Source organism: Delphinapterus leucas, chromosome 1 (assembly GCF_059928025.1).
Source record: "Delphinapterus leucas isolate spDelLeu-1000000601 "Yukka" chromosome 1, BTC_Dleu_Yukka2, whole genome shotgun sequence".
Classification (NCBI taxonomy): domain Eukaryota; kingdom Metazoa; phylum Chordata; class Mammalia; order Artiodactyla; family Monodontidae; genus Delphinapterus; species Delphinapterus leucas.
Window position 1 is genome coordinate 155,334,295 of NC_143129.1, and position 25,318 is coordinate 155,359,612.

General features: G+C 45.8%; 2 protein-coding genes across 2 annotated transcripts; one reads left to right on the forward strand and one right to left on the reverse strand.

Moving 5' to 3' along the window:
* The first annotated feature begins 28 nt into the window (after positions 1-28).
* On the forward strand, positions 29-6,817 carry EBNA1BP2 (EBNA1 binding protein 2). The gene is made up of 9 exons (XM_022575464.3): positions 29-252; positions 336-419; positions 623-792; positions 1,392-1,515; positions 2,602-2,691; positions 4,350-4,425; positions 4,660-4,753; positions 6,322-6,484; positions 6,631-6,817. Exons 1-9 carry the CDS (start codon positions 187-189, stop codon positions 6,679-6,681), a joined length of 918 nt encoding a protein of 305 aa, XP_022431172.1. The 5' UTR covers positions 29-186; the 3' UTR covers positions 6,682-6,817.
* A 3,313-nt stretch (positions 6,818-10,130) lies between these two features.
* CFAP144 (cilia and flagella associated protein 144) lies at positions 10,131-19,057 on the reverse strand. The gene is made up of 4 exons (XM_022574975.2): positions 18,722-19,057; positions 15,939-15,998; positions 13,837-13,940; positions 10,131-10,477 (listed from the first exon to the last, which is right to left on the reverse strand). The coding sequence occupies exons 1-4, from the start codon at positions 18,852-18,854 to the stop codon at positions 10,370-10,372; spliced, it is 405 nt and encodes a 134-aa protein (XP_022430683.1). The 5' UTR covers positions 18,855-19,057; the 3' UTR covers positions 10,131-10,369.
* Positions 19,058-25,318: the final 6,261 nt, after the last annotated feature.

Consider the following 25,318-nt stretch of genomic DNA (forward strand, 5'->3'; position numbering starts at 1 on the left):
TCAGAAAGTTCAGCTGCGTCTGGGGGCTTTCGGGAGCTGGTGCTGTTCGAGTCCACGTGGAGCAGCGGGCGGGAGGGCAGGGGGCTGAAAGCGGGCGGAGGTGGCGACGAGGGGAGCCCTTTTCCAAGCGCGGGGGCCTCGGGCGCCTTCGCTTCCTCCGGCGGGTGTGGACGTGCGTGCTGCGAGATGGACACTCCCCCGCTCTCAGGTTCGGACTCGGATTCTGACGACCCCCTTGTCACAGACAGAGAGGTAGGTGTCATCCGAGCTCGTGGGGCTGCGCGCAGGAGAGGGGTCCTCACTCCCCGGTACTGACCGCCGATCGTGCCCTGTAGTTGCAGGAGGCGTTTTCCCGAGGGCTTCTGAAGCCAGGCCTCAACGTGGTGCTAGAGGGGCCGAAGAAGGCCGTGAACGACGTGGTGAGCTCGGGCGCCCGGTTGGAGGGTGCTGGACTTGGGATGCGCGCGAGGCACCGTTGTGCTCGGGAGGCTGCGTTCTAGTCCCAGGAAAGACACAACCTGCGTATTGCCAAGAGGGTCAACTACCTGTCGGGGTCTTGGGGGTTAGATCTTCGTCCACTGGCCTGTTACTGTCTTGCGAGCTTAGTGTCTGAATTTCCTAGAATGGCCTGAAGCAGTGTTTGGCTGAATTCAAGCGGGATCTGGAATGGGTTGAAAGGCTTGATGTGACCCTGGGTCCGGTACCGGCAATCCGTGGACCGCAGGCAACATCTCAGAACAAGGATCAGAAAGCTGTTGATCCAGAAGATGACTTTCAGCGTGAGATGAGCTTGTATGTATGTTTTCAAATGTGGCAGAGGTTGTGGGTTCTTGTGCTGGAGAGGGGGAAGCCGTGAGCCCGTACTCCTCAGAGGTGTCGTAGGCCGGGGTGTAGGGAGGAAGGCTTCTTTGGACTGAAGAGCTAGGAGATTCTCCCTGGTTGAGAGAAGAGCCCCTTTGTCCAGCAATCACAATTTAAAGTCCAGTTTATTTTCAAATACCCAGTTTTAAAGTTTGTGTGTGTGTGTGCAGTTAATTATTAGAACAAAAATTTGCTTATGGAAGGCCCTTATATAGGCTTTTCTTAGTGACCAAATAAGAATGTGTAATTAGCATTTGTTTGTAAGTTAATGGGCACTTCTAAAGTGGTCATTCTCTTAAACTACTAATTTATTTTTAGCAATACTCCCCACTCCTTTTAAAAAGAGTGTACATCTCAATTTCTCCCATTAACTTAATGAGGTTTTATTACTGTTTTTGTTTGTGTGTGTGTTCTTGCTGGTGGAGGTCAGATGTTGAGAGTCCTGACCTTGGATGCCTCATGAGAGCAGTGAAAAGGATGTAAGGCCTCTCTCCCTTAGCTTATTTTACACTTTTGTCCTACATCCTCAGCTACTGTCAGGCCCAGGCAGCAGTGCTTGCAGTATTGCCCCGCCTCCATCAGCTCAAAGTCCCTACCAAGCGGCCCACGGATTATTTTGCAGAGATGGCCAAGTCTGATCAGCAGATGCAGAAGGTGAGAAACAGAAATGGTTTTCTCTGGATAGCTGAGGCGTTGTACTTAAGTGTATTCAGCTGGCTTATCTCCTTTAACATTTACACATAGGCATAAGCCCACTGATAGGGAATGGGTTGTCAGTGGACAATTATTATCTCAGTTATCTACATCAGATTTGTGCCAATCGCCACCAGTTGGATAAATGTAAGGGTGACATTTTCCTAATTTAAACAGTTAAGGGGAGGAAAGTACTGTAAGAAGTGTGGTCCCTGAAGTAAAGATGGCCTTTATGCATTTCCTAACTGGCTTGGTCATGGCATGATGCGTGGAAAAGACAATAGTTCTTTCCTGCCAATGCCTGGGGGCAGCACTATAACTGGTAGACAGTTACCTTTCTCTGGGCCTCAGTTTTCCTCTTCTGTGAAATGAAGGATTAATATGTGGCTCAGATTTGATATAATTTAGAGTTAGGTAGAATTTGCCCTCATTCAACTTTGGGAGGCAGAGAATTACCAACATCTAATCCAAGATATACCTAAATAATTCCCTTGGGTCTCAAGCTGGATTTTCTTTTCTCAGTGTACTCAGGGAAGCTAATCTAGAGACGAGCCCAGACCCATCTCTGCACATTCAAACTGACAACTGCTCATCCTTTAACTGAAATGTGTATGTTTAATGCATGCTGCTAGGTACCTGATATCTGTTTGAGCCTTTATTGTGTATGTGGTGTATTGGAGAAGGGGGCCGAAGCTGCAGACTGGTTTCACCACAGTCTGCCGACAGTAGGGATGGAGAGAAGTTAGTCTTCTCTCCTGGTACCATGCCATTTTGCGTAATGGATCAAACAGCACACTGGGAGGAGGGAGGTCGCTTTGATATCCTGGTTGCAAGGCTGAGACTTCTGGTGTCTTGGACAAAGTGGTCAGCCTCTGGGCCTTATTGTCCTTGTGTGTAGAATGCAGGGCTTGAAGTAGATGATTCACAAGGTCCCTCTGAGCCCCATAGTTTGCAGAGCTGGGGATAACTGCTCCCTGCTGCAGTGCGTCCTAAGCAGCAGTCATCCCATTTTCAAATAACATAAGCTGATAATATTTTGTGTTTTAGATCCGGCAGAAGCTGCAGGCTAAACAGGTCGCCGTGGAGAGGTCGGAAAAGGCTAAGCAGCTGCGAGCACTTAGGAAATACGGAAAGAAGGTGGGAAGGAAAAGGAGCGGGCTTGGGACGGGGCCGAGTGTGTTTGTCAGTAGATTGCTTGGTCTGCGTTGGTTCCGTGCCCCGTGTGTGTTCCATCGTGTGTTTACTGTTTCACAGTGGCATGGGTGCTAGTGTCCGTGAGCACAATCCCTCCTGGACACCTGTGTGTAGCCAGAGGTAGTGTGGTCACTACCGGCAAGTCATGCGCTTCTCTGGGCTGCAGTTTGCACACCTGTACAGCAGAGAATTGGGTCCAGATCAATGGTTTCCCAACCTGACCTCACAGCACAGTCAACTGGGGAAACTTCAAAACAGATTTCTAGGCTTTGGGAACTTTGGGAATCTGTATGTTTTCATCCCTTGCCCCTAAATCTTCTCAGATGTTTCCAATACACATCCTGGTTTGAGAATCACTGGCCTAGATGATTATAAAGTCCTTGAAGGAATCAATCATATTATTGATTGTTATCCAATCAGAAAAAATGGCACCAGTATGTTTGAACTGTGACTGAGTTCTAATGTAAAGCCAGAAGGCATATACCATGAAACTTTCCTTGATTTCCTTATTTATTTCATGGTTACTTAAGAAGGAAGATGACAGGAACTAAACTTAGGGTTGTGGGAAGAAATGACTGTAAAGAGGATCAGCATGGGTGTTAAGACCTTGTTAACATTTTGGACGTAAACACTTGTGATCTGGGTGCTGAGCTGCCGTCCACAGTTGCAGTTATTTCCCTGATGGATCCTCAGCAGGGTATGAGCAGATTAGCATCCTGGGCTCTGCACAAGGGCAGCTGTGGATCTATTGGATGGATGTGGTTGGTGGTTGAGATCAACTCAAAGACTTGGGCAATTGGTTTAACATAACTTAAATTATCAAAGGAAAGAATAACTTAGTCGGGTCCATTAGCCCCTTGTTTCTAATGTGAGGAAACCTCAGGGCTGTGTTTCTCAGTGGGGGACAATTCTGCTTACCAGGGAACATTTGGCAATGCTGGAGACATTTTTGGTCGTCGCGTCCTGGTGGGGAGCATCCTGTTGGCAGCTAGTGGCTAGAGGGCAGGGAGGCTGCTGAACACCCTACGGTGCCCAGGGCAGGCCGTGGCCCCACACACACACAGTGATCCTGCCGCAGCTGTCATAGTGTTGAGATGGAGGAGTGCTGCCTTAGAGTTTAATCATCTCTTTTTGTCCTTAAAGCTTTTTTTCTTTGTTTTCTTTGTTTTTCAGGGAGATTGTTTTCTCTGTTGGTACTTTCATGCCTAGCAACAGTAGGTTAGATATTTAATCTGCCCAAATATAATTAGTGGGAGAATTGGATGTAGACATAAACATGATTTGTGCAGTTTTGTAGGCAGGTTGTGTCATGGGGTAAGGGTGCAGACTGCCTGGGTGTGAATCTCAGCTCCGCACTTTCTCGTGTGTGACTCAGTCAAGTTGTGTAACCTCTCTGTGCTTCAGTTTCGGGGTCATAAGAATTTCTACTTCACTGGGTGGTTGAGACGAGAAATAGAGAATATACTTAGAGCTTTAGTGTAGTTGTGGCACATAGTCAGTGTTCAGCGGTGGTGGTAATGTCACAGCGTGGCTACTGAGAGAATGTAGACACTTGTAGTGCCGGCTTGGAGTGGGTTTGACAGTCCTGTGTCCACGTCCAGGTGCAAACAGAAGTTCTTCAGAAGCGGCAGCGGGAGAAAGCACACATGATGAGTGCCATTAAGAAATATCAGAAAGGTGAGTATATTCTCTCCTAAGGCTGCAGAGGAGCAGGGGTACCTGCTAATTCTAACAAACACGTAGCGCTCTAGAGGCTTGATTGATTGGGAACTATTGGACCTGAGGTTTGGGAATGGTGTGGGGAGCAAGATGGGCCTCTTAATACCAATTCCATAAGTAACATCCTTCTTTCGAAGCTTAATCTTTTCTTAAAATGTGATGGTGCTGATCAAAGTACTTCTTCACTCCCAGGCTTCTCTGATAAACTGGACTTCCTTGAGGGAGATCAGAAGCCTGTCGCACGGAGCACGAAAGAAGGAGCCAAAGGCCAGCAGATGAAGCAGGGGTATGGGTGCCGGGTTCTGTTCTGGTGGTGGTGCATGCAGGGCCACAGTTCACAGTGTGACCTCAGTGCAGAGACTGTGGCCACAGCTACAGGCCGTGTGATGGGCCCGTTCAGCCTCATCAGTCTTTGAAGTTTAAAATGAGGCGATTTCAGGATTTGGCACATTTTGAGTGAACACTCAGAAGTTGATTCCTCACGTGTGACGGTTAAGTGTACAGACCTAAGGTTCCCATCTGGACTCTGCCGCTCATTAGGAGGGTGGCTTTGAGCAGGTTACTTCACCTTTCTAAATGTTAATTTCCTTATCTATGAAAATGAGAAAATTGTAAGTGCCTCTTAATATTAGGAAGATTGAAAGGGATAATGTTGGATATTATTACTGGTTCTTTTCGTTTACCTTTATGCATTTCTGGACACCCGTCCTGGGGGAAATGGTCATTTCTGTATAATATAGTACATGCTGTGATAGAGGCATTAGATATAGTAGTCTGGAAGCACATTTTAGAAATATGTGACATGGTCCAGGGGTCAGGGTCAGGTGATGACTTCCTGGAGGAGGGTCCACCTGAGCTTAGTCTGAGGCATGAGTAGGAAGGAATTAACCAGGAGAACGGGAGAGACACGGGGTTTCGGGAAGAAAGAAGAACACTAATGAGCAGGAGCGTAGAGATGAGAGCAGCCAGCATTCGGTTACAGGGATACAGCGTGGGCAAGGAGTGGCGTGGTGCAGCTGGGGGGACCTGGGCCGAGTACAGGGCAGTGTTTGTTGGCCTTGTGAGGAGCCTGGGCTGTATCCAGCAGTCAGTGGGGAGCCGCTGATGGGCTTTATTCAAAATAGCGAGCAGGTCACGTTCATATTTTAAATATTTCAGTGTTGCTTGTGTAAGTGAGGGAGGCGGGGACTGTTACAGAAGTCCAGAGAACAAGATAATGACATAGAAATGTTAACGGGGGTAGAGAAGAGACAATGGGTTGAAGAAATATTCAAGAGGTTAAATTAGCAGGTCTCAGTAACTGAGCTGGGTGTAGAAAATGAAAGAAGGAAGAATCAAGGCCCACTCCAGGTTCATAGTGTGGGTGGCTGAGTAGATGGTAGGACCACCAGCCTCAAGTTAGGACATAGATACAGGAGCTGAAACCAGTCTAGAAGGGATGTGACGTGTGTGACTTTGGATATGGTGAATTGAGATTCCTGTGGGACGACCAGTTTTAAAATGTATGGCACCTGAATGTTAACTGCATTTAATATACTTGAGAGGAGTTGAAACAACTGAGGATGATTTAGCAAGATTTAGTGTAAGTAGAAAGGTTTCTGAAGATAAGTGGTAAAAGCCACACGATATATCTGGGTCTTTTCCTGATTCTTGCTTTGTTTTCCTGCTTTGGTGGTTAAGACTGTAAAGAGATGAGCTTGCCTGGGGAGTTTGTAGAGTAGAAATGTAGGGCCAAGGATGAGATTCTAGGTACAGTAGTCCCTGTACAGATAGGAAACTGAGGGTATTCTTGGGTCATTACATTCATCAGGATTTGCAGTGCTGAGGGTAACGTGTAAGACCGCTTTTTTCCAGGCCCAGTGCCAAGCGACGCTATAAAAACCAGAGGTTTGGTTATGGTGGGAAGAAGAAAGGCTCCAAGTGGAACACTCGTGAGAGCTATGATGATGTATCCGGCTTCCGGGCCAAGATAGCTCATGGCAAGGGCCTCAAGAGGCCTGGAAAGAAAGGATCAAATGTAAGTGAGCTGGGGGCGCAGGTGAGGGGCCAGAGCAGCTTCCTCTCCCACCCCGCCCCTCCCCTTCCCTTTCTTTCCCTGTATCCTGACCCTGGGGCAGAAGGCCAACTGCTGTGTGAATACATGTGGTGTTTCCTTTTCTGCAGAAGAGACCCGGAAAACGGACAAGAGAGAAAATGAAGAGCAGAACACGCTAAATAGGCAGCATCTTTGTATACAAAGACCAAGAAAAAGGGATGGAGACTTGGGATTTCACAATGCAGTTGGATCCCTTCTGTTGGTTTCCTTTTGTAAAAATTCTTTCAATAAACTAAAGAAAAATTTTCAGAGAAATATATATTCTTGGTTAAAAACTCAAGACTAAAAGATTTAGAAGTTACTTTTTACATATTAAATAATACTGCCACTTATTGATAATAAATAAGTGAGCCCTGTTTAAGTTAAAAGCATGGATTCTGGGGCCAGACTGCTCGGTTTGACACCTGGCTCTGCTGCATACTTGCTGCTTGACCTTGGGCAAGTTAATTTTTCTGTGCTTTGTCATCTCCACGTAGTCATGATAATAGTATCTACCAAAGAGGGTTCCTTTCCGCATTGAGTGGATCTGTGCAAAATGCTTAGGACACTGCCTGCCGTGTGAGAGTGTATACCTGCGTAGGCTTATTTTGCTGGGTGGGGTGGCTCTCCCTAATGTCTGCTGAGCCATGGTGGTGCATGTTTGAAGCTTCTCCACTGCTGGCTGGGAGCTGTGCACAGGTTGGATGTGGTGGGCGGGCCATGTTTGGGCTTTCCTGTATCTTGAAAGGTGGGAAAGGAAGACAGCTTCCCTGCCCTCCTCTCTCTATTCCAGTTCAGAAGCCATACTTTAAGGAGGCTACAGATATCTGAGAACTCTATATGCTTAGGCAGAAAAAAACAACTGATTTTCACATTGTTTCCTTGTAGCATCATTGGGACTTAAAAAAGGATCTCTCTGGTTTCCTATGATATTGAGTTTCTAGAACAAAAAGAATGAATTTAGCTTTTGTAAACTAATTTCAATGAGCAAAATTCCAAGCAAACAAGTCATGTTCTCAGAAGACCACCATGTTTAACCCTGACCTATTTTGACAGTCTGTACAATGGCAGTGAATGGGGTAACGTATAGTAATTCCAATAAGGAGCCTCAGCTCAGAGACTTTGAATTATATGTGGAACATATTGAGAGCTTTAAGAAAGGTGAACACAGATTGCCAGAGTTCACACTGGTAGGGACAAAAGTAAATTACTGATTTGAGTACTTCTAAAGGTTTTGAAAACAATGTACCTTCTTTCCTTTTTTTTTTTTTTCTTTATAGCAAATGGAATCACTTTCCTTAATTTCAGAGGTATACTTTATAGAACTCAGCATTAGCCCCCATACTGCTTTAAAATGCAGCTCCATGCATTGAAAGATAAGTAGGAGCTAGCAGTTCCCATTACCGAGTCCAGGCTGTTCTTGCTTTGCTTTGTTCCAATATACGTGGACTTCAGCTATCAAGGTGCAGTTATAGCAGCAGTGTTCCTCGACAAGACTGTTCATGTTTCAGTTACTAAAGTATTGTTAACCAAGTAATTGCAGAAAGTAGAAACTTTGCTGCTGGCTCTTCAGTTCATAAACCACTGCATAAAAGAAACATAATAGTGGCCAAATATCACTGCTTTTGAAGCATGTGGGTGATTGGCCACTGCACACCTGTTATTTAGTTCATGCACAGGTGGCAAGGAGTGCACTTGTGTTGTCTCATCTCCAGCGATAAACCCACATGGCGTTTTACAAAAGTAAGTCATTGAAAGAGGGAATTGACCAACATGAAAGTGCAGCAAAGAAATGAAAAGTGGTAAGGTTGGAAGTAAAATGGAATAGAATGCAAATGGAGTTATAGGAGAGACAGGTGATGGGGGGATGGAGACAAGGCTGCTGTTGTAGAGACTAGATAGAGATGCAGCCAGAGAAATAGTGAATGTGAACTTAACAGAATGAGGAAAATGATGGAAAGGATGATGATGTCCCAGAGGAAGTGACACTGGCAGAAAACTTCCCATTAAAGGGACTCTTGGAGATATTTTGTGGCATTGAAAGTACAAATGATAAAATGTTGGAGGTGAATCTGATAGGGATAGAGTAGGATAATTCGTTTAGAAATCCCACTAGGGGATCAAAGACAGGGAATTTTAAAGGCATTCGGGAGACTGTTGTAAGCTAATGACCACTCAAGAAAATCCAGTAATCTAGCAATAATCAGCACTACCTTAAAGGAAGACCAGGTGCATCCAAATGCCAGGCACACTCAAGCCACAAATCCTGATATTTAAAACACTGCCACCCCCCAGCACCTTGATGTGTTCACCCACCCGGAAGCTCTCCAAACCCTGCAGTCTAGGGGTCTTTGGAGGTTTCACTATGTGGGCGTGATTGATGAAATCATGGGCCATTGGTGATTAATTCAATCTTGAGCTCCTCCTCCCTCCCCAGAGGTTGGGTGGTGGGGCTGAAAGTTGCAAGTTTCTAACCAAGGCTTGGTCTTCCTGGGGAGCAGCCCCCATGCTGAAGCTGTCTAGAGGCTGCTAAGGGTCACCTCATTAGAACAAAAGACCCTCCTACCACCCCTATCCTTTAGGAAATTACAAAGGATTTAGGAGCTCTGCATCAGGAACCAGGAAAAGACCAAGTCTCTTTCTATGATATCACAGGTCACCCTTTGGTCATTGACCATGGATTCCTTAGAGCAAAAAGTTTGTAACGGTTACGAGATACTGGCCCCCTTCTAGATTCCCATGTAGTCACTAATAATTGGTCTAGTCCAGCCTTGTATGAAAATGGCTGTCAGGGTGAGGCCACTCAGCATTGGAGCTTCCATTCAGTCTTGGCAGGATACAAAAGCAGGAGTGACCGCAGCAATATATGGCTTCACCCTTCAAGGCATAAGTCAGGAAGAGCCAGATGGAAGAGATACAGAGAGCAAGGGATTTGGGGGCAGGGTGGGGGGCAGTGCACAGAGCGTCCATGCCCTCCCTGGGCGAGTGACTCTCCCAGCACCTCCGTGTGTTCACCTGCTTGGACGTTCCCCGGTTCTTGTTTCCCAGGACCTTCAAATGGTATCGTGTGTGTGTGTGGGGGGGGGGGTCTTTTCTTTAGAGCTGTTTCGTTTTTTCAGAAAGGAGCCCTCTAGCTTCAAACCCGGGGTAAAAATGCAGCATGTGCGAGTGAGAGGTTCAACCTCCTTTTCACAGATGGTCATTGTCTTCAGCCTTACACCTCACTCTGACCCCACGTCTTACTTAGTGTCCCTGAGCCCTGGGCTTTGCCCATTTCTCCAAGAGTAAACCTCCAGCGTGGGAGCTGTTACACGCCTGGTGCTGGGGTGTGTGGAGGAGACTCCCTGCAGAGCCCCCCTCCCAGTGGCCATTTCAGTTCCCTCCCACACACCCCAGTCTGTCCAGAGTCCTGACCTCCCTCCAGAGTTCTGGGGGGCGGAGCTCTGTGCTCAGAGGTGTCCCGCTCGCATTTTGTGGTGTCCTCCACCCTCTTCCATCAGCTTTCCGTCTTTTAAACATGGCTTCAGTCTTCTTGGCTGCTAAGGTTTCTCTCTCATTTTCTCTGTTGTGGGTTCATACCTTTTAAAAAATCCATTTATTATCCTTTACTGGGGTCTGGAAGGCAGAGGAGATATTGTAGGCCTTTAGTTTGCCATCTTTAACTGGAATTCTCCCCCTAGTTTATTAAATTAAGGATATGAACCAGAAGGGAGAAATGTGAGACTCAGGACGGTAAAAGTCAGACCTAGGCTTTAAAGTGTCTTTTTTTAACCTGGGAAGCACACACTCTGGGCATTAACGACAGCGATTGACAGCACTGCGGGAATACTACTTGTGACCATCTTCTCCCAAGCTCCACATTTTAGCCTTGTATAGAGTGATGTCATTGTAGACCCTGAAGTGGTTCAGCCTGTGGTCATCGCGTTGTGGGTTGACCTAGAGGGGGGAAGGCAGACATCAGAAAGAAGCCAGTGGGGAAGGAGGAAGACCTGGGCTTGTAGGGACCTGGACTTGAATCAGGCCTCAGTCTCCTGATGTGCAGCCTCTGGTGCTTTTCCTTGCTAAACCTGTTTGTGAAATAAAGACAACATTTCCACCAAAAGACTTGCAGGGTTGCATGAGAATCTCAACTGTGCAGAGTTGCTGCACTGCCCTTTCCCGCTGCCTACGGTGGAGGCCTGTGGACTCTTCCCTCCACTGGCATGGACGCTCCATGAGGGGAGGTGCTGCATCTATATCCCAGCACCCGGAACAGTATCCAGCACACACAGGGGACTCAAGACATATTTGCTGAATGAAAGATTGGATGTTGTTGAAGTAGTTACACAGAGAACTGAGTAAGAGTGAGTCCCGGGACACACAAATCTCACAGAAGCTACACTGTGCCATTAGCTAAAAGGTTATACTTTCAGCAAATGTTACCAGGAGACCAGAGGCTGAGCGATACTCACTGAGTGTGGCTTCCCCAGAGTCCCAGTATTGGGGTTGGAGTTCTCTGCCTGTGTGGGGCGAGGTGCCGCTGGGGGCAGGAGCCCTGTGTTAAGTTGGGGCTGATCAAACCTCTTCTGCCCCCAAACACGTCATTCTGAAAGCTTAATTACCTTTTATGGTTGCATGACCCCTGGATCTAACTTTTCTGGGTACGCTTTCTTACTTTGCCACCAGTGCCATCTGATGGCATTGTCCCCAGGTTTAAAATGAACAGGTGTGGTGTATTTCCAGACCCTCTGAAACCCCACAGTGACTAGTGATCTGGGGGCCCACGCAGGGCAGGGCTAGCCGAGCCAGTCTCCTATCATGGCTGGTGGGCCTGCCCTGAGATGTGCTGGTCAGAGATGCAACACTTCTACCCATACACTTTGTACCCATGGGAGCCAGGCCTTTTCTCTTTAAGAAAATGAAGAGTAGTAAGTTAAATGACTTGTGCTTTGTGATATTTTTCTACATTGCTTAGTTATCTAACTTGGAGGATTTTTTCTTCACTCCGCCTTCCTTCGTTCACAAGCCCCCTCTCCATTCCCTTAGTCACTGTAAATTATGTGGCCCCGCCTCCCATCCTCCTCCTTTACCCTTTGAGCGTTTATCTCTTCCCCAGCTGCCCAACAGCGCCTCTCCCTCTGGACTCAGTTCTTGGGTAAGAGGTGAGGGCTCCTGCTGGAAGCCTCTCCCTGTCTTGCACAGTCTCCTCCCTCCAACGCGATGCCCCATATCTGAAGAGGGGCTGTTACAAGTGAGCAGCTATTTGCGCTCTTCACTGGTAAAACCCGACTCAGTGAGATGTTTATTCCAATCTCCATGCAGTAGCCCTGCACAGAACCAGGGGTTGCAGAGCCATGCCCAGACTGGAGTTGTATAAATGGGTGAGAAAGGGCTTCCCTGGTGGCGCAGTGGTTGAGTCCGCCTGCCGACGCAGGGGACACGGGTTCACGCCCCGGTCTGGGAGGATCCCACATGCCGTGGAGCGGCTGGGCCCGTGAACCATAGCCGCTGAGCCTGCGCATCTGGAGCCTGTGCTCCGCAATGGGAAAGGCCACAACAGTGAGAGGCCCGCGAACCACAAAAAAATAAAAAATAAATGGGTGAGAAAGACAGGTGCCTGTAGAAATATGAGGACTACAGGGTGTGGGGAGTTCTTGGGAAGGGAGCACACTAGAAAATTATTCACCAGATAAAGACAACAGGGATTAAGCCACCAGGCCAGGAGAAGCACTGAGCTGGTCCTCAGTTGGGCCCCATGCCGTCTTGTCTATTCTTCCCCCTCAACATCACAGTAGCCTGCATTTACTGAGCACATGCTGTGTGCTAGGTACCATTTTAAGCAGTTTATATATGTCTCAGTTCATCCACACAACAAACCTTCAAGTGTTGACACTATTATCCCCATGTTAAGGCAGATGAATGGAAGTTAAGAGAGGTGAAGTTCACAAAGCTAGAGAACATTGGAGCTGGGATTTGAACGCAAGCTGTCTGGCTCCAGGGTCACCAGGTTACATTGATGCACTGATACCGAGCTGCAGCTCAGCAGGAGCACATGGTGCTCAAGAAGCCCAGGGGGAGTGGGGGACAGAAGTGTCTTAATGGGCTTTAGGGAGGAGGTGACTCCTGGATTTCATGTAGGGTGAGTGGGACTTCTCAAGGAGTGAGGGCTGGGGGCCAGGAGGCATCGGCAGGGCAGCAAATATAAAGACAGGGTGTGCAGGTCTTGGTGCCTTTGAGGTAATGAAGGAAATTCTGACACAGCCGAGGAACAGTGTCTCCAGCCTCACATCTTCCACAAAAGAAACAGATGGGCTCAGAGCCAAATCTTAACAACAACAACAGTAATAACAACTTAGGGGGAAATACAGAGCAAAATTAGGTGTTTTGTAACTCTGGTTTTTGAAGGTTTTCCTAAATAAGGTACAAAACCCAGAAGTCAAAATGGAAACAATTGACACATTTGACTACTTAAAAATTAAAACCTTCTATATGAGGAAAGACATAATCAGAGTTGAAAGACAAGTGTAGCAGGAAGCTCTTCAAGTTGTCTATTCAAAACCCTGCATTTGGGCTTCCCTGGTGGCGCAGTGGTTGAGAGTCCACCTGCCGATGCAGAGGACAAGGGTTCGTGCCCCTGTCCGGGAGGATCCCACATGCCGCGGAGCGGCTGGGCCTGTGAGCCATGGCCGCTGAGCCTGTACGTCCGGAGCCTGTGCTCCGCAACGGGAGAGGCCACAACGGTGAGAGGCCCGCGTAGCGCAAAAAAACAAACAAAAAAACGAAAACAAAACCCTGCATTTCTTCCTCAGAAACAGAAGCCCTATATCATTTAGGGAGATCCCATGCTAAAGACTGCGTTGGCCAGGCTCCTTGCACCTAGGATTGATTGCTCCAATCAACGAGGCAAATATGTTACGGGCATTTGCATTTTCCAGAGAAGGGGACAGAATTTAGAGATGTAGGTGATGTGCCCGAGACCACTCTACTAACACCTGGGAGAGCAAACTCAGGCCGTCTGTCATCAGCAAGCTTTGCTTAATCCACACTTACCAGCATTCACTACATGCCACGCGCTGTTCCAAGCACCTTACAAACACCACCCCATTTAAGCCTCGGAGCAATCTTATGAGATAAGTGCTGTGATATCTCCACTGTACTAGGAGGAAACTTAGTCCCAAAAGAGCTTAGTCCCTTACCAGGGTCACACAACTAGTACATGGTAGTCAGAGGTCAAAGCCCAGGCAGTCAGCTCCATACTCTGTTCTGAGCCACCACTGGATTACCTCTGACCTTCCAAGTGAAGGAGACACACTTACCAATGGCTCTGAGTCCCATCCAATCTCTTGACTTTCAGTCTGTGTCTCGGGGTATTTCCTCCTTGGTCCCTGGGCAGCATGGTGGATAAGACTTATGAACCTGGCTGGGAGACGAGGCATGAGTTATGAAGGCGTCAGGCTTTGGGACCAAACGAGAGATCCTGTGCCCTTGACTCTGGCACATCCTTTCTTAGAGGCAGAGCATCGGCCTCAGACGCTTGCCTAGACCTCACGACACAGGTATCTGGCTCCTCCGCTCGTCTCTCAACAAACATCTGTTGAGCACAAACTCTGTGCCAGGCACTGTTTGGGCCCTGGAGGTAGAGCAGAGTGAGATAGACATGGTCCCTGGTCTCCTGGAGAGGTAGTCTAGGTGAGGGGACAGGGGACACAATATACACCTATAAAAACAAACCCAATGGTGGCAGACAGTGATGCAAACTCTGAAGAAGGGAGTTGGCAAAGGGGCATGTCGGGGCAGGGCTGGCTACTCAGTAGGAAGGCTCGCAGGAGCCAGCTCTGAGAGAGGCAGAGGAAAAGCACGCCACAGGCGGCAAGAACAAATGTCCTGGGGCATGAGCGAGTTTGGGCGATGTAGCTGCAGCACAGAGAGTGAGAAGCTGGGCTGTACCAGGTGAGGTCAGATCCTTCTGGATTGAAATCAGCATGGCTGTCAACACCAGGTATATCTGTAACTCCACGGCTTAAGGACTTAGACACATTTCATTTGCAATCTATCCTATCCAGTCTCAATTTGAGAGAGGCAGTCTGACAAGGGGAAGAAGCTGGCTTGGTAGTTGGGTATTCGTGGCCCTTCCACTACTAGCTTGACAGGTGGTTTAATTCTCTGGGCCTCACTTTGTTCGTCTGCAAAATGGGAGGAAAATATCTACCTCAGCAAGATGTCTGAGAAGTAAATGAAGGACTGTGAATACAGGACCTGGCCTCGGGCCGAGCTTATCCTGAATACAAGGCAGCTAGTAATGAACTCCTGCCCAGTGTTTGAGCCCCTCACCACCTGTTATTTCCCTTATTGCTGCAAGTCCCCAGCTCCTATCCTTCATTCTAGCCAGGCTGATGTCTCCACTGCAGATAACAACCTTACTTTCTTGGATTGTCCTCTATTAGTCTATTTACTTGTCTGTCTCTGTGATGCTATGAGATCCTCACGCCTCCTTCCCACCCCTCACTTCCCACCCTGTCCTTCTACAAAAATCACACGTCTATCCTCTATCAAACTCCACTCTAAGAAGGTAGAGGGGAAGGAGTAGAGCTTGCCAGAAGGATTAGGCTTCCCATCAAGTATCTCTCTTCCCGCACTCCCAAACGTGGCCCCCACTCACCCGTACATGCCAGCCATGCCAAACTCCTCACAGTCCGTGGACCATGCTGTTATCTCATTTCTGTGCTTTTCCATATACCTGGAATGTCCTTCCACATTCTTCTCACCCTGACATACTCCACCTCACCCTCTTATCCCCTCCTCCAAGAAGACTTCCCAGAACTCCACCGCCTGAGGTGGGCACCTGTTTTCTATGCTGCTGCCACCCCAATCTTGTTCTCTGTTTACCTGTGTATTTACTAGTCTGTCTCCTTGACTATGGTATGAGATCCCCAGCCCCATCCTAGTGACTATCACATGGTAATAATGAAAATAATAACATGTTCTGATCACCAGTGTACCAGATACTGTTCTAAGCACTTGGGTTATTTTGTTTAATCTTCACAATGCCCCTAACAGATAGGCTCAGAGGGGTTAAAAAACTTTCTCGAAGTCACACAGTTAACAAGTGGCAGAACCAGGATTTAAACTCAGTTAGTTACTAGGACTCCAGAACCTGTGCTTGTAACAGCTAAGTATTGGATGGATGAATGACCGTAATGTCAGGGCCACTAGGAACATGTTTTTGGCTTGACAGTTAATGAACTGGCTGTTTATTTGAATGTGTCAGTCTCTTGTGAGCTTTGTCAGTATGAGCCCTGTTTTCAGATGATCAAACAGAGGACTGAGGTCTGCCCCAAAAAACCACTGCCCTGAGAGACTCCCAGCCGGCTGCCTCTCCGTGCTCTATCTCAACGGTATTCTCAGACCCCAGACTTACCATCTGCAGGTTCCTCCAGGTTATCATGCCAAGACATGGGCTTTCTGGCGATTGTGTGAACTAGAGAAAAACAGCATCACAGATTCAAGTTAAAAAACGATCTTCCTGGCCTCTCTGAGACCCACCCTAGGCCAGACACCCAGTCAGCATTTTCTGAGTGTCTGTCATGTGTCAGGTATTGTGCTGGGCACTAGGGCATTTAAGACCTTCGGGGACCTCACAATCTGAGAGGCACTGTCCTGTATGGTGGCCACCAGCCACATGCGGTGACTTGAATTTGAATAATTTAAATTTAATACAATTGAAAATTCATTCCTCAGTCCCATCAGCTGTATTTCAAATGATCAACAGCCATATGTGGCTACTGGCTACCATTTAGGGCAACACAGATAGAGAACATTCTCATCATCACAGAATGTTCTCTGGGACAGACTGGTCTATGGGGATGCAGACATACCAGGCAGCCAGAGATAGTGATATATACCCAGCAGGCCATGCGGTAACAGAGGTGTAGGATCCACGGACATCTATTCAGCCCGTAATTACTGGTGCACTGGAGGTAGGGCTGCAAACAAGAAAGAGGAGGTCCCCGTACTCCCTGGGCTTCCACTCTGTTTGTGGTGATACTCAATAAACAGATATATAATATCAAGCAAATATAAATGGGATGTACAATATAAAGCAGGTGACATGGGTAAACCCACGTTGATGGTGGGGTGTAGTGTGGGTGATATGTCTCTAAGGACATACCTTAGAGCAGAGTCCTGAATAAATTTGCTGTGTGAGGATATGTGGGAGGGATCCAAGAGTGAGGTTGGTGAGTTAGAGAAACATCGAGAGGCAGAGTAGCTCTAGTGGAAGGAGCTAGGAGGAGAGTAGTAGTAAATGAGCAGAGGCCAGAAGGAGCCAGTGATCTCCAAGTGTTTTATCTCAAACTCCTACCAGTAAAAAAACTTCCGCATATGAATACTTATATAGTCTCTATGCACTGTTGTCATATATTAACAAAGCATCATTTCTTTCTTTATACATAAGTGTAAACATAGATACAAATTCTGATATTTCCTCACTTAATCCCAATGGATCATATTAATCATGTACCCAAGGACCATGAGCTGGGAGCCCAAGCGCTTTTCCTAGGAAGCCTGGATGCCGCTTGAAGGGGTTATTTAAATCGTTGAAACAGACCAAGTTTAAACAGAATTGGACGTTAAGTGGTTTTCTTGGAATTAGTAGCTGGCGGCTCCAGAGGAAAACCAGGTTAGTTATAAGCTAAATGAAGACATACATTTTCTGTACTCTCACCCCGCCCCCCGCAAATGTAAGTGTGTGAGAAGGTGGATATAGCTGTCGTCATCACTTCGCTGTGTATACGTATACGGATATCTAAACATCACGTGGTACACCTTAACTATATGCAGATTCTATTTTTAGAAATGACATTACATTTTCTTTACAAAGCTGGGCTGCAGTGGACTGCAGTTAATCAGGCCCAGGACTGGGGGAGAAGTTCGGAAAGAAGGAACAATATTTATGAAACTGAAGATGATTTAGGAAATCCATGCATCTAAATATGGTGGGATAGAAAATCTGTGGCTGGTGCAGACCAGGCACTAACATTTTTATTAAAGGAAGAGTGTGCGGGTTGGGAGGGGAGTCAGGATGAAGCTGGGTGGGCAGCAGAGCTAGATCCACGGGGGCCTTAGGTACTGATCAGGTTAAACCTTAGCTCAGAATCTGTGGGACCACTGAGGATTTTACAGAGGGACTGGATGATCAAATCCCCTTTAGCACAGCTTTCGCCAGCAGTGGTGTAGGGGAGGGTTGGAGAGCTGGGCCTGGAGGGAAAGAGAGAGCTAAGAGCCCATCAGACCAATGCAGGCAGGATTGACGAGGGCCTGGGAGTGAGGATGGAGAGAGAGCGGAGACAAATGAGGTGAGGCAGAGAGACCTCGCCATGCATGATGGTGTTTCCCACTGAGGCGGGAACATGGGAACCATCATGTGAGAGAAAGGATAAGGAACAAACAGGACAGTGCCTACTCAGCTGTGTGGAGGGAGGGAGAGAGAGACTGAGGATGACTCCCAAGCTTCTAACTTGGGAGAGAGAAGGGCTGTGGTGCCTTTGGCTAAAACCAAACATTCTGGAGTAGCTGCAGGTGGGGGAGGGGTGCGGGGCGAGCCCGGTTTTCTGAACCAGTCCGTCTGAGGTGCCTAAGGGATGTCCCGGGGAAGGGAGCCGGGAGGTGGATGGGGACGTGGGTCTGGAGCTCCATTTGAGACTCGGTAGCATTTAGGGGGAGCTGATGTTACAGGACCAGATGAAACCGGCCCAGGAATGTGCAAAGTGAGGAGTGGGGGTGTGGCCATTTTATCGGGGGGGCACGTTGGACCCTGAGTCTGCTCCCCTTGAACTTTCTGAAGGTCTTAAGACAATGTTAGAAGAAATCCTTTAATAGCAGCAAACCAAAACACATGCAAAAGAAAACATAAAACCTGCAAAATATTTCAAAAGCAATTTATAAAAAGCCTTTCAAATTTTTTACAATAAAATGTTATTTAATCAGGACGTGGATGCATTTTAATGTATCTAATACTTTCGATGTGATGGGGGGTGAGACCCCTCTCCAACCCCAAAGTCATAGTTCCTGAAGGCTATGAAGGGATGAGAGGTCACAGGAGGCGTCTCCTACTGTGCTCCACCCAGCACCCCGCCCGCATCTCTGCCGGCTCCTTCCTGGGGGCGCCCCCTTTCCCTTCCTCCATCCCGCAGCTCCCCTCACCCTTGCGGAGTGGATTCACATGATACTGCGTGTGGAGTTTCTGGGTTCGTAACTCTTTGAGGTACAATTCCCGCAGGATCTGGTTCTGGTGGACCTCATCTGCGATCGCCTTCTCCTTCTGGTGTCCAGCCATGGCCTTGGCTCTGCTGTGTCTGGTCAGTACCTAACCCCCTCTCACCGCCCTTTGGACGCTCACCGGCTGCCAGGTCTCCAGGCAACAGAGTCCCAAGCCGTCTCCAGGCAACACATGTTAGCTCACCCTCCTCCCTTGGACCTCACTCCTGCCCGTCCACCCCAATCCTCCCCAAACCTTATAACGCGCGGCCCGCCCCTTTGGCTGCTCAATTCACCTTCCCAGCTTCTCTGGACCTAGTCTGGTTACAGAATCGCGGCTGGACACCGCCAGAAAACGACTGGCCGTGAAGTGATAGACCCGAGAGGTAATGAGCTTAGGACTGGACCTCACCTTGGCCAGTCATTTCCTAAAAAAGATTTTGGAAGTAGTCAGAAACCTCTCCCACTTGTGTTTTGTTTGTTTGTTTTCTGTTTTTGTTTTGGAGGCGCTGTGGCATGTGGGATCTTAGTTGCACAACCAGGGATTGAACCTATGCCCCCTGCATTGGAAGCTGGAGTCTTAACCACTGGACCACCAGGGAAGTCCCATCCTCTCCCACTTTAAAGCAGTTGCCCAGAACTGAGACCCTCTATGTCTGTCTCACAAACAGTGGAGGTTTCCTATCTGAGAAGACATTCTGGCCCATATCAGCCGTGTGATAATATAGACAGAATAACCCTAAAAGTACCTTAGGGACTTTACAGTTTATTTATTTAAAATTTTTAAATTGTGATAAACACACATAAAATTTACCTTCTGAACTTTTTTTTTTTTTCTCGGTATGCGGGCCTCTCACTGTTGTGGCCTCTCCCGTTGCGGAGCACAGGCTCCAGACGCACAGGCTCAGCGGCCATGGCTCACAGGCCTAGCCACTCCACGGCATGTGGGATCTTCCTGGACTGGGGCACGAACCCGTGTCCCCTGCATTGGCAGGCGGACTCTCAACCACTGTGCCACCAGGGAAGCCCTGAACCATTTTTAAATATTGTAGTTCAGTAGTGTATAGTCACATACACTATGGTGTGAAACCCATCTCCAGAAAGTTTTTATATGCATTAAACAGCTCCCCATTGCCTCCTATCCCTAGCCCTTGGCAGCCACCACTACTGAGCCTGTGCTCTAGAGCCTGCAAGCCACAACTACTGAGCCCACGTGCCACAACTACTGAAGCCCACGGGCCTAGAGCCCATGCTCCACAACAAGAGAAGCCACCGCAATGAGAAGTCTGTGCACCTCAATGAAGAATAGCCCCTGCTCGCCTCAACTAGAGAAAGCCTGCATGTGGCAACGAAGACCCAAGGCAGCAAAAAATAAATAAATAAATAAAAATAAAAAACAAAACAAAACACATAAAGCAAAAGTTGTAGAACTGCCAACGTTTCTATCTTAGTAATTGATAAAGCAAGTAAACAGAAAATCTGTAAGTATATAGAAGACTTGAAAACACTACCAATCATTTGAACTAATTGACAATTAGAGCACATTGACCCATTGATATCAGGCTACGCATTCTTTTAAATTGCATGTAGACTACTAACCAATATAGACCATATGTTATGCCAGAAAACAAGTTTCAGTAAATTTAAAAGGAATGAATCATACAAATATGTACTCTGACCACAACACATTTAATTTAGAGGTCAATTACCAAAAGATAGAAAATTCAAATTACTTGTAAATTACACAACACATTCCTAAATGTCTTGAATCAAAGAAAATCATGATAAATTAGAAAATATTTTGAACTGATAAAAAATGAACACACAGCTATTAAGACTTTTAGAATATATATAAACCAGTGCTTAGAGGGGAATTTATAGCTTTAATTGCTGGTACCAGGAAAGAATCAAAGTGCAATATTGATGGATTAGGCTTATACCTTGGAAGGTGGTAAAAGAAGAGCAAATTTTAATAAAAAATAAGTAGAATTAAAGAAATAATAGAGTGGAAATGAATAATATGGAAAACAAGTACTCAATAGATAAAACCAATAAAATCAAAAGCTAGTTTGTAGAAAATTCAACAATACAAATAAACTAATCAAGAGAAAAAAAGAAGACACAAATGATCTATATAATGAAGAAAAGTGGGACATCACTACACATCCTACAGACATTAATTGGAGAGAAAGGAAATATCATAAAGAATTTTGTCAATAAATTTGACAACTTAGATGAAATGGATAACTTTTGTGAAGATATAAATTTCCAGAACAGAAAAGAGAGAGAGAAAGGGAGAGAATATGCATAACTTTATATGTATTTAAAAAATTGAATTTGTAGTTGAAAAACTTCCTGCAATATACCTTCCAGGGCCAGATGGTTTTTCTGATTAATCTGTCAAACACAAATTGAAGAAAATACCAATACTACACACACCCTCTCAGAAAACAGAAGTTGAGGGAACAATTCCCAACTCATTTTATGAGGTGAGCATTACATTGATACTAAAACCAGACAAGTTATTACAAAAAGGACAGCTAAGGATAAATATACCTTATGAATATAGATGCAAAAATTCTTAACCAAGTATTAGAAAATAATATCCAGTAACATAAAAAAAGAATAATACATCATGACCAAATGAGATTTTTCAGAGATGCAAAGTTGGTTCAATATTTGGAAATACTCACCATATTTTGAATATCACCATATTAACACATAAAAGAGAAAAGCCATATTATCCCCTCTATACAGCTGGCAGATGGGGAGGAAAGTAAAAGTGGAGAGCTTCTGGGTTATGAGAGATCCTTGCATTTCCCTCCTGGCACCATAAATTGTCAGAACTCAGACTTCCAAGTTAGGAATTCTTGATAAGCACTCACATTTAAAAAACAATATAAAACAAAACCTTTTTCTTGTGAAATATCACACATAGACGTAGAAAAGTGTTCTTCTCCAAAATGTACAGCTCACACTGATTTACGACAAAGTGTTAAATCATTTGTCACCATCACACAAGCCAAGAAATCGATATTGACAGCACCCCAGAAGCCTCTCTCATGCGCCTTCCCAAACACTGTCTTCTTTTCTCCTCAAAGGTAACCACTGTCCTGACTTCTAACACTATAGATTACTTTGGCTGTTTTTTCACTTTCTATAAGTGGAATCATATGGTATGCATGCTTTGTGTCTGGCTTCTTTTGGTCAACATTATGTTTGTGAAATTCATCATTGCTGTTGCATGTAGATAGCTATGGTTTCATTACTTTTTATTTCTGTGTGGTGCTCCCTTTTGTGATTGTACCGCAATTTATTTATTCATTTTAATACTGATGAACATTGGATTTTTCAATACAAGCTATAACAAATAATGCTGTATGAACATTTTAGTAGATGTCTCTAGGTGCACACATACAAACATTTTGTTGAAGTGGAATTACTGGATTGTAGGGACTGCCTATGGTTCAGTTTTAGTAGGTGGTATCAAGTTGTTTTACAAAATAGTGGAACTGATTTACTCCACCAGGGTTCTTATTGTTCCCATCTTTGCCAACACTTGACATTGTCAGTCTTTTTAATTATGGCCATTCTGGTGGGTATGTAGTGGCATCTCACTATGGTTTAATTTGCATTTTCCTATTGAGTGGTGAGATTGACCAACTTTTATTTATTTATTTATTTGTTTTTTTGCGGTACGTGGTCCTCTCACTGTCGTGGCCTCTCCTGCTGCGGAGCACAGGCTCCAGGCCCGCAGGCCCAGTGGCCATGGCCCACGGGCCCAGCCGCTCCGCGGCACATGGGATCCTCCTGGACCGGGGCACAAACCCATGTCCCCTGCATCGGCAGGCAGACTCCCAACCACTGCGCCACCAAGGAAGCCCCAACTTTTATTTTTTGTATATTTATTGTTCATTTGAAAAGCCTCTTTTGTGAAATGACAGTTTCAAATCTTTTCCTATTTTCTTTTGGATTGTTTGTCTTTTTTTTTTTACCAACTTGTTGGAGTTCTTTATATATTATTGATATAAGCCCTTTGAGAGTTGCATGTGCTACAAATTTATTTTTCCCACTGCATGGCTTGCCTTTTTAATCTGTTAACATTGTCTTTTTGATAACTTAGAAGACACCTAAGACTGTCTTTTAAAAACTTACATGTGATCAAATGTATCAGTCTTTCCCTTTGTGATTAGTGCTTTTTAATGTCACTTAAGAAATTTTTTCCTAATTTGACATTGTGAAGATATTTTATTATATTACCTTCTAGATCAGTGCAGTCCAATAACATGAAGCAAGCCACAATTTAAAATGTTCTAGTATCTAAAAGAGCAAAAACAGGGCTTCCCTGGTGGCACAGTGGTTGAGAGTCCGCCTGCCGATGCAGGGGACATGGGTTTGTGCCCCAGTCCAGGAAGATCCCATATGCCGCGGAGCGGCTGGGCCCGTGAGCCATGGCTGCTGAGCCTGTGCGTCCAGAGCCTGTGCTCTGCAACGGGAGAGGCCACAACAGTGAGAGGCCCACGTAACGCTAAAAAATAAAAAATAAAATAAAATAAAATAAACACACACACACACAAAAACAGATAAAATTTAAAAATGTTTTACTTGACCCAATATATTCAAATTATTATCAGTTCAACATTTCAATATAAACATTAAGGTATTTTATTTTTTCATACTAAGTGTTTAAAATCCACTTAATAGCACATCTCAAGTGCTCAATAGCCAAGTATCACTCCAGCAATTCTAAAAGATTTATGTTTTTATCTTTTCACTTTAGATCTACATTCTACTTGAAACTGATTTTTGAGTGTAGTGTGAAGTAGGAAACTAGCTTAGTTTTTTTTCCATAAGAGTATCCAGTTGACCCAGAATCGATGTATTGAATAGATAGTCCTAGCCCCACTTTTCTTCTGTGATACTTTTGTCTTAAATCAAGTGTTCATGTAGGTATGAATCTGTTTCTGGACTCTATTCTATGCCATTTGTCTATTTTTGGACCAGTACGACACTATATTAATTACTATAATTTTTATAATAGGTTATGATATCTCATACAGAAATTTTTCCTACCAGTTCTTGGCTATTCTTGGCCTTTTGCCTTCCAATATAAATTGCTTTTTGAGTTCCCTGAAAATATCTATTAGGATTTCGATTGGCATCTGAAGAGGATTGATAAGATTAGGATGAAGGCAAAATACAGATAGTAAGATAACTAGGATCTGCTCATGGCTGAAAACACCATCATGGAAAAGGACTCCTGCAAGGAACTGAGCTTACCTTCTAGCTGAATGTTGCTTGGCCATCATCTTGAATTCTCTAGGTCTACCAGGGAAGGCTTCTGGGAATCCACAGTCCTGGCAATTCTGAATTGTACCAGATCTGTCCCAGTAGTAGAGTAACTATCTCTCCAGAATGAGACTTGTGAATCAACAGGTCTGGTTGGGAGTGGCTGGAGTGTAGGTGAAGACCAGAGTTCAAGGGACTAGAAAGAAGGGATAGGAGGGGGGATAGGGGCACAGATAAAGGAGTAATAGGAAAGGGAGCAGGATGAACAGGGTGGCAAGTAGATGGTATGGAAGGGACAGGGGAAGAGCTGGGCATGGATGTCATTAAGGTAGGGTGGCAGGAAGGGATGACACTTCCTGTGGCAGGAGGGAAATGGGTAGGGCTGAAGTCTGAAAGAGGTGGATGGGGCTGGGGAGTAGGCTGAGGGCTAAAAGGTTGAGGAGACAAGGGAGGAAGCGGCATTGGATAATGAGAACAAAAGGAACAGAAAGAGGAGGTGGAAGCTGGGGTTGAGATGGGGAAATTAGAGGTAACTTCCTTGTCATTATTTCAAATGGCATATGTCTCATTAGTCATCTTGTGAAAATGAGAAACTGGCAGAAGCTCACACACTACCACTCACATCTCCCCATGTGGGAATGCCCATTATGAAGCATACATACTCCTCCCTTTGGAGCCAATAAGAAGGCCCCACAAACCAGAGCAATGGTCCCAGTTTCTAGGTTGAAGAGTGGTTATGGGAAATGGCAAAGAGAAGAAATGGAGCTATAAGAGTAGTCCCTATTCCTTGGGATAACATGTAGTTTTTCCCCTCAGTAGGCAGAGATTGATCCAAGGGCTAGGATAGAGTTGTGGGTTGGGACCAAAGAGAATGGATCTGAAGTAGAAATGACCAAAGTGGGGAAAAGTCAGTGCCCCCATGTACTTAACTTACTACATTTTCCAAAGCCCCTTCACATCATTTATATCACTCCATGAAGATGAGGTAATCAGAGTGGGTGACAGAGTCAGGAAGTAGGGGGCATGCAGGAGGGAGCACAAAATGACACAGAGCACTGATAGTCAGCATGACCCCCTCCCATGTTTCTGGACAGAATCTTGTAGGGGTGCTTCAGAGCAGAACTTTACAATATAGCTTTCCTCTTGGTCCTTGTGATCCCTTGGTATTTTGCCTGACCCTTATATGGAAGCAGAAACACAAGGCCAACGCTGATAGGATGACTGGCCATTCCTGAGTGCCTAATGAATAGGTTT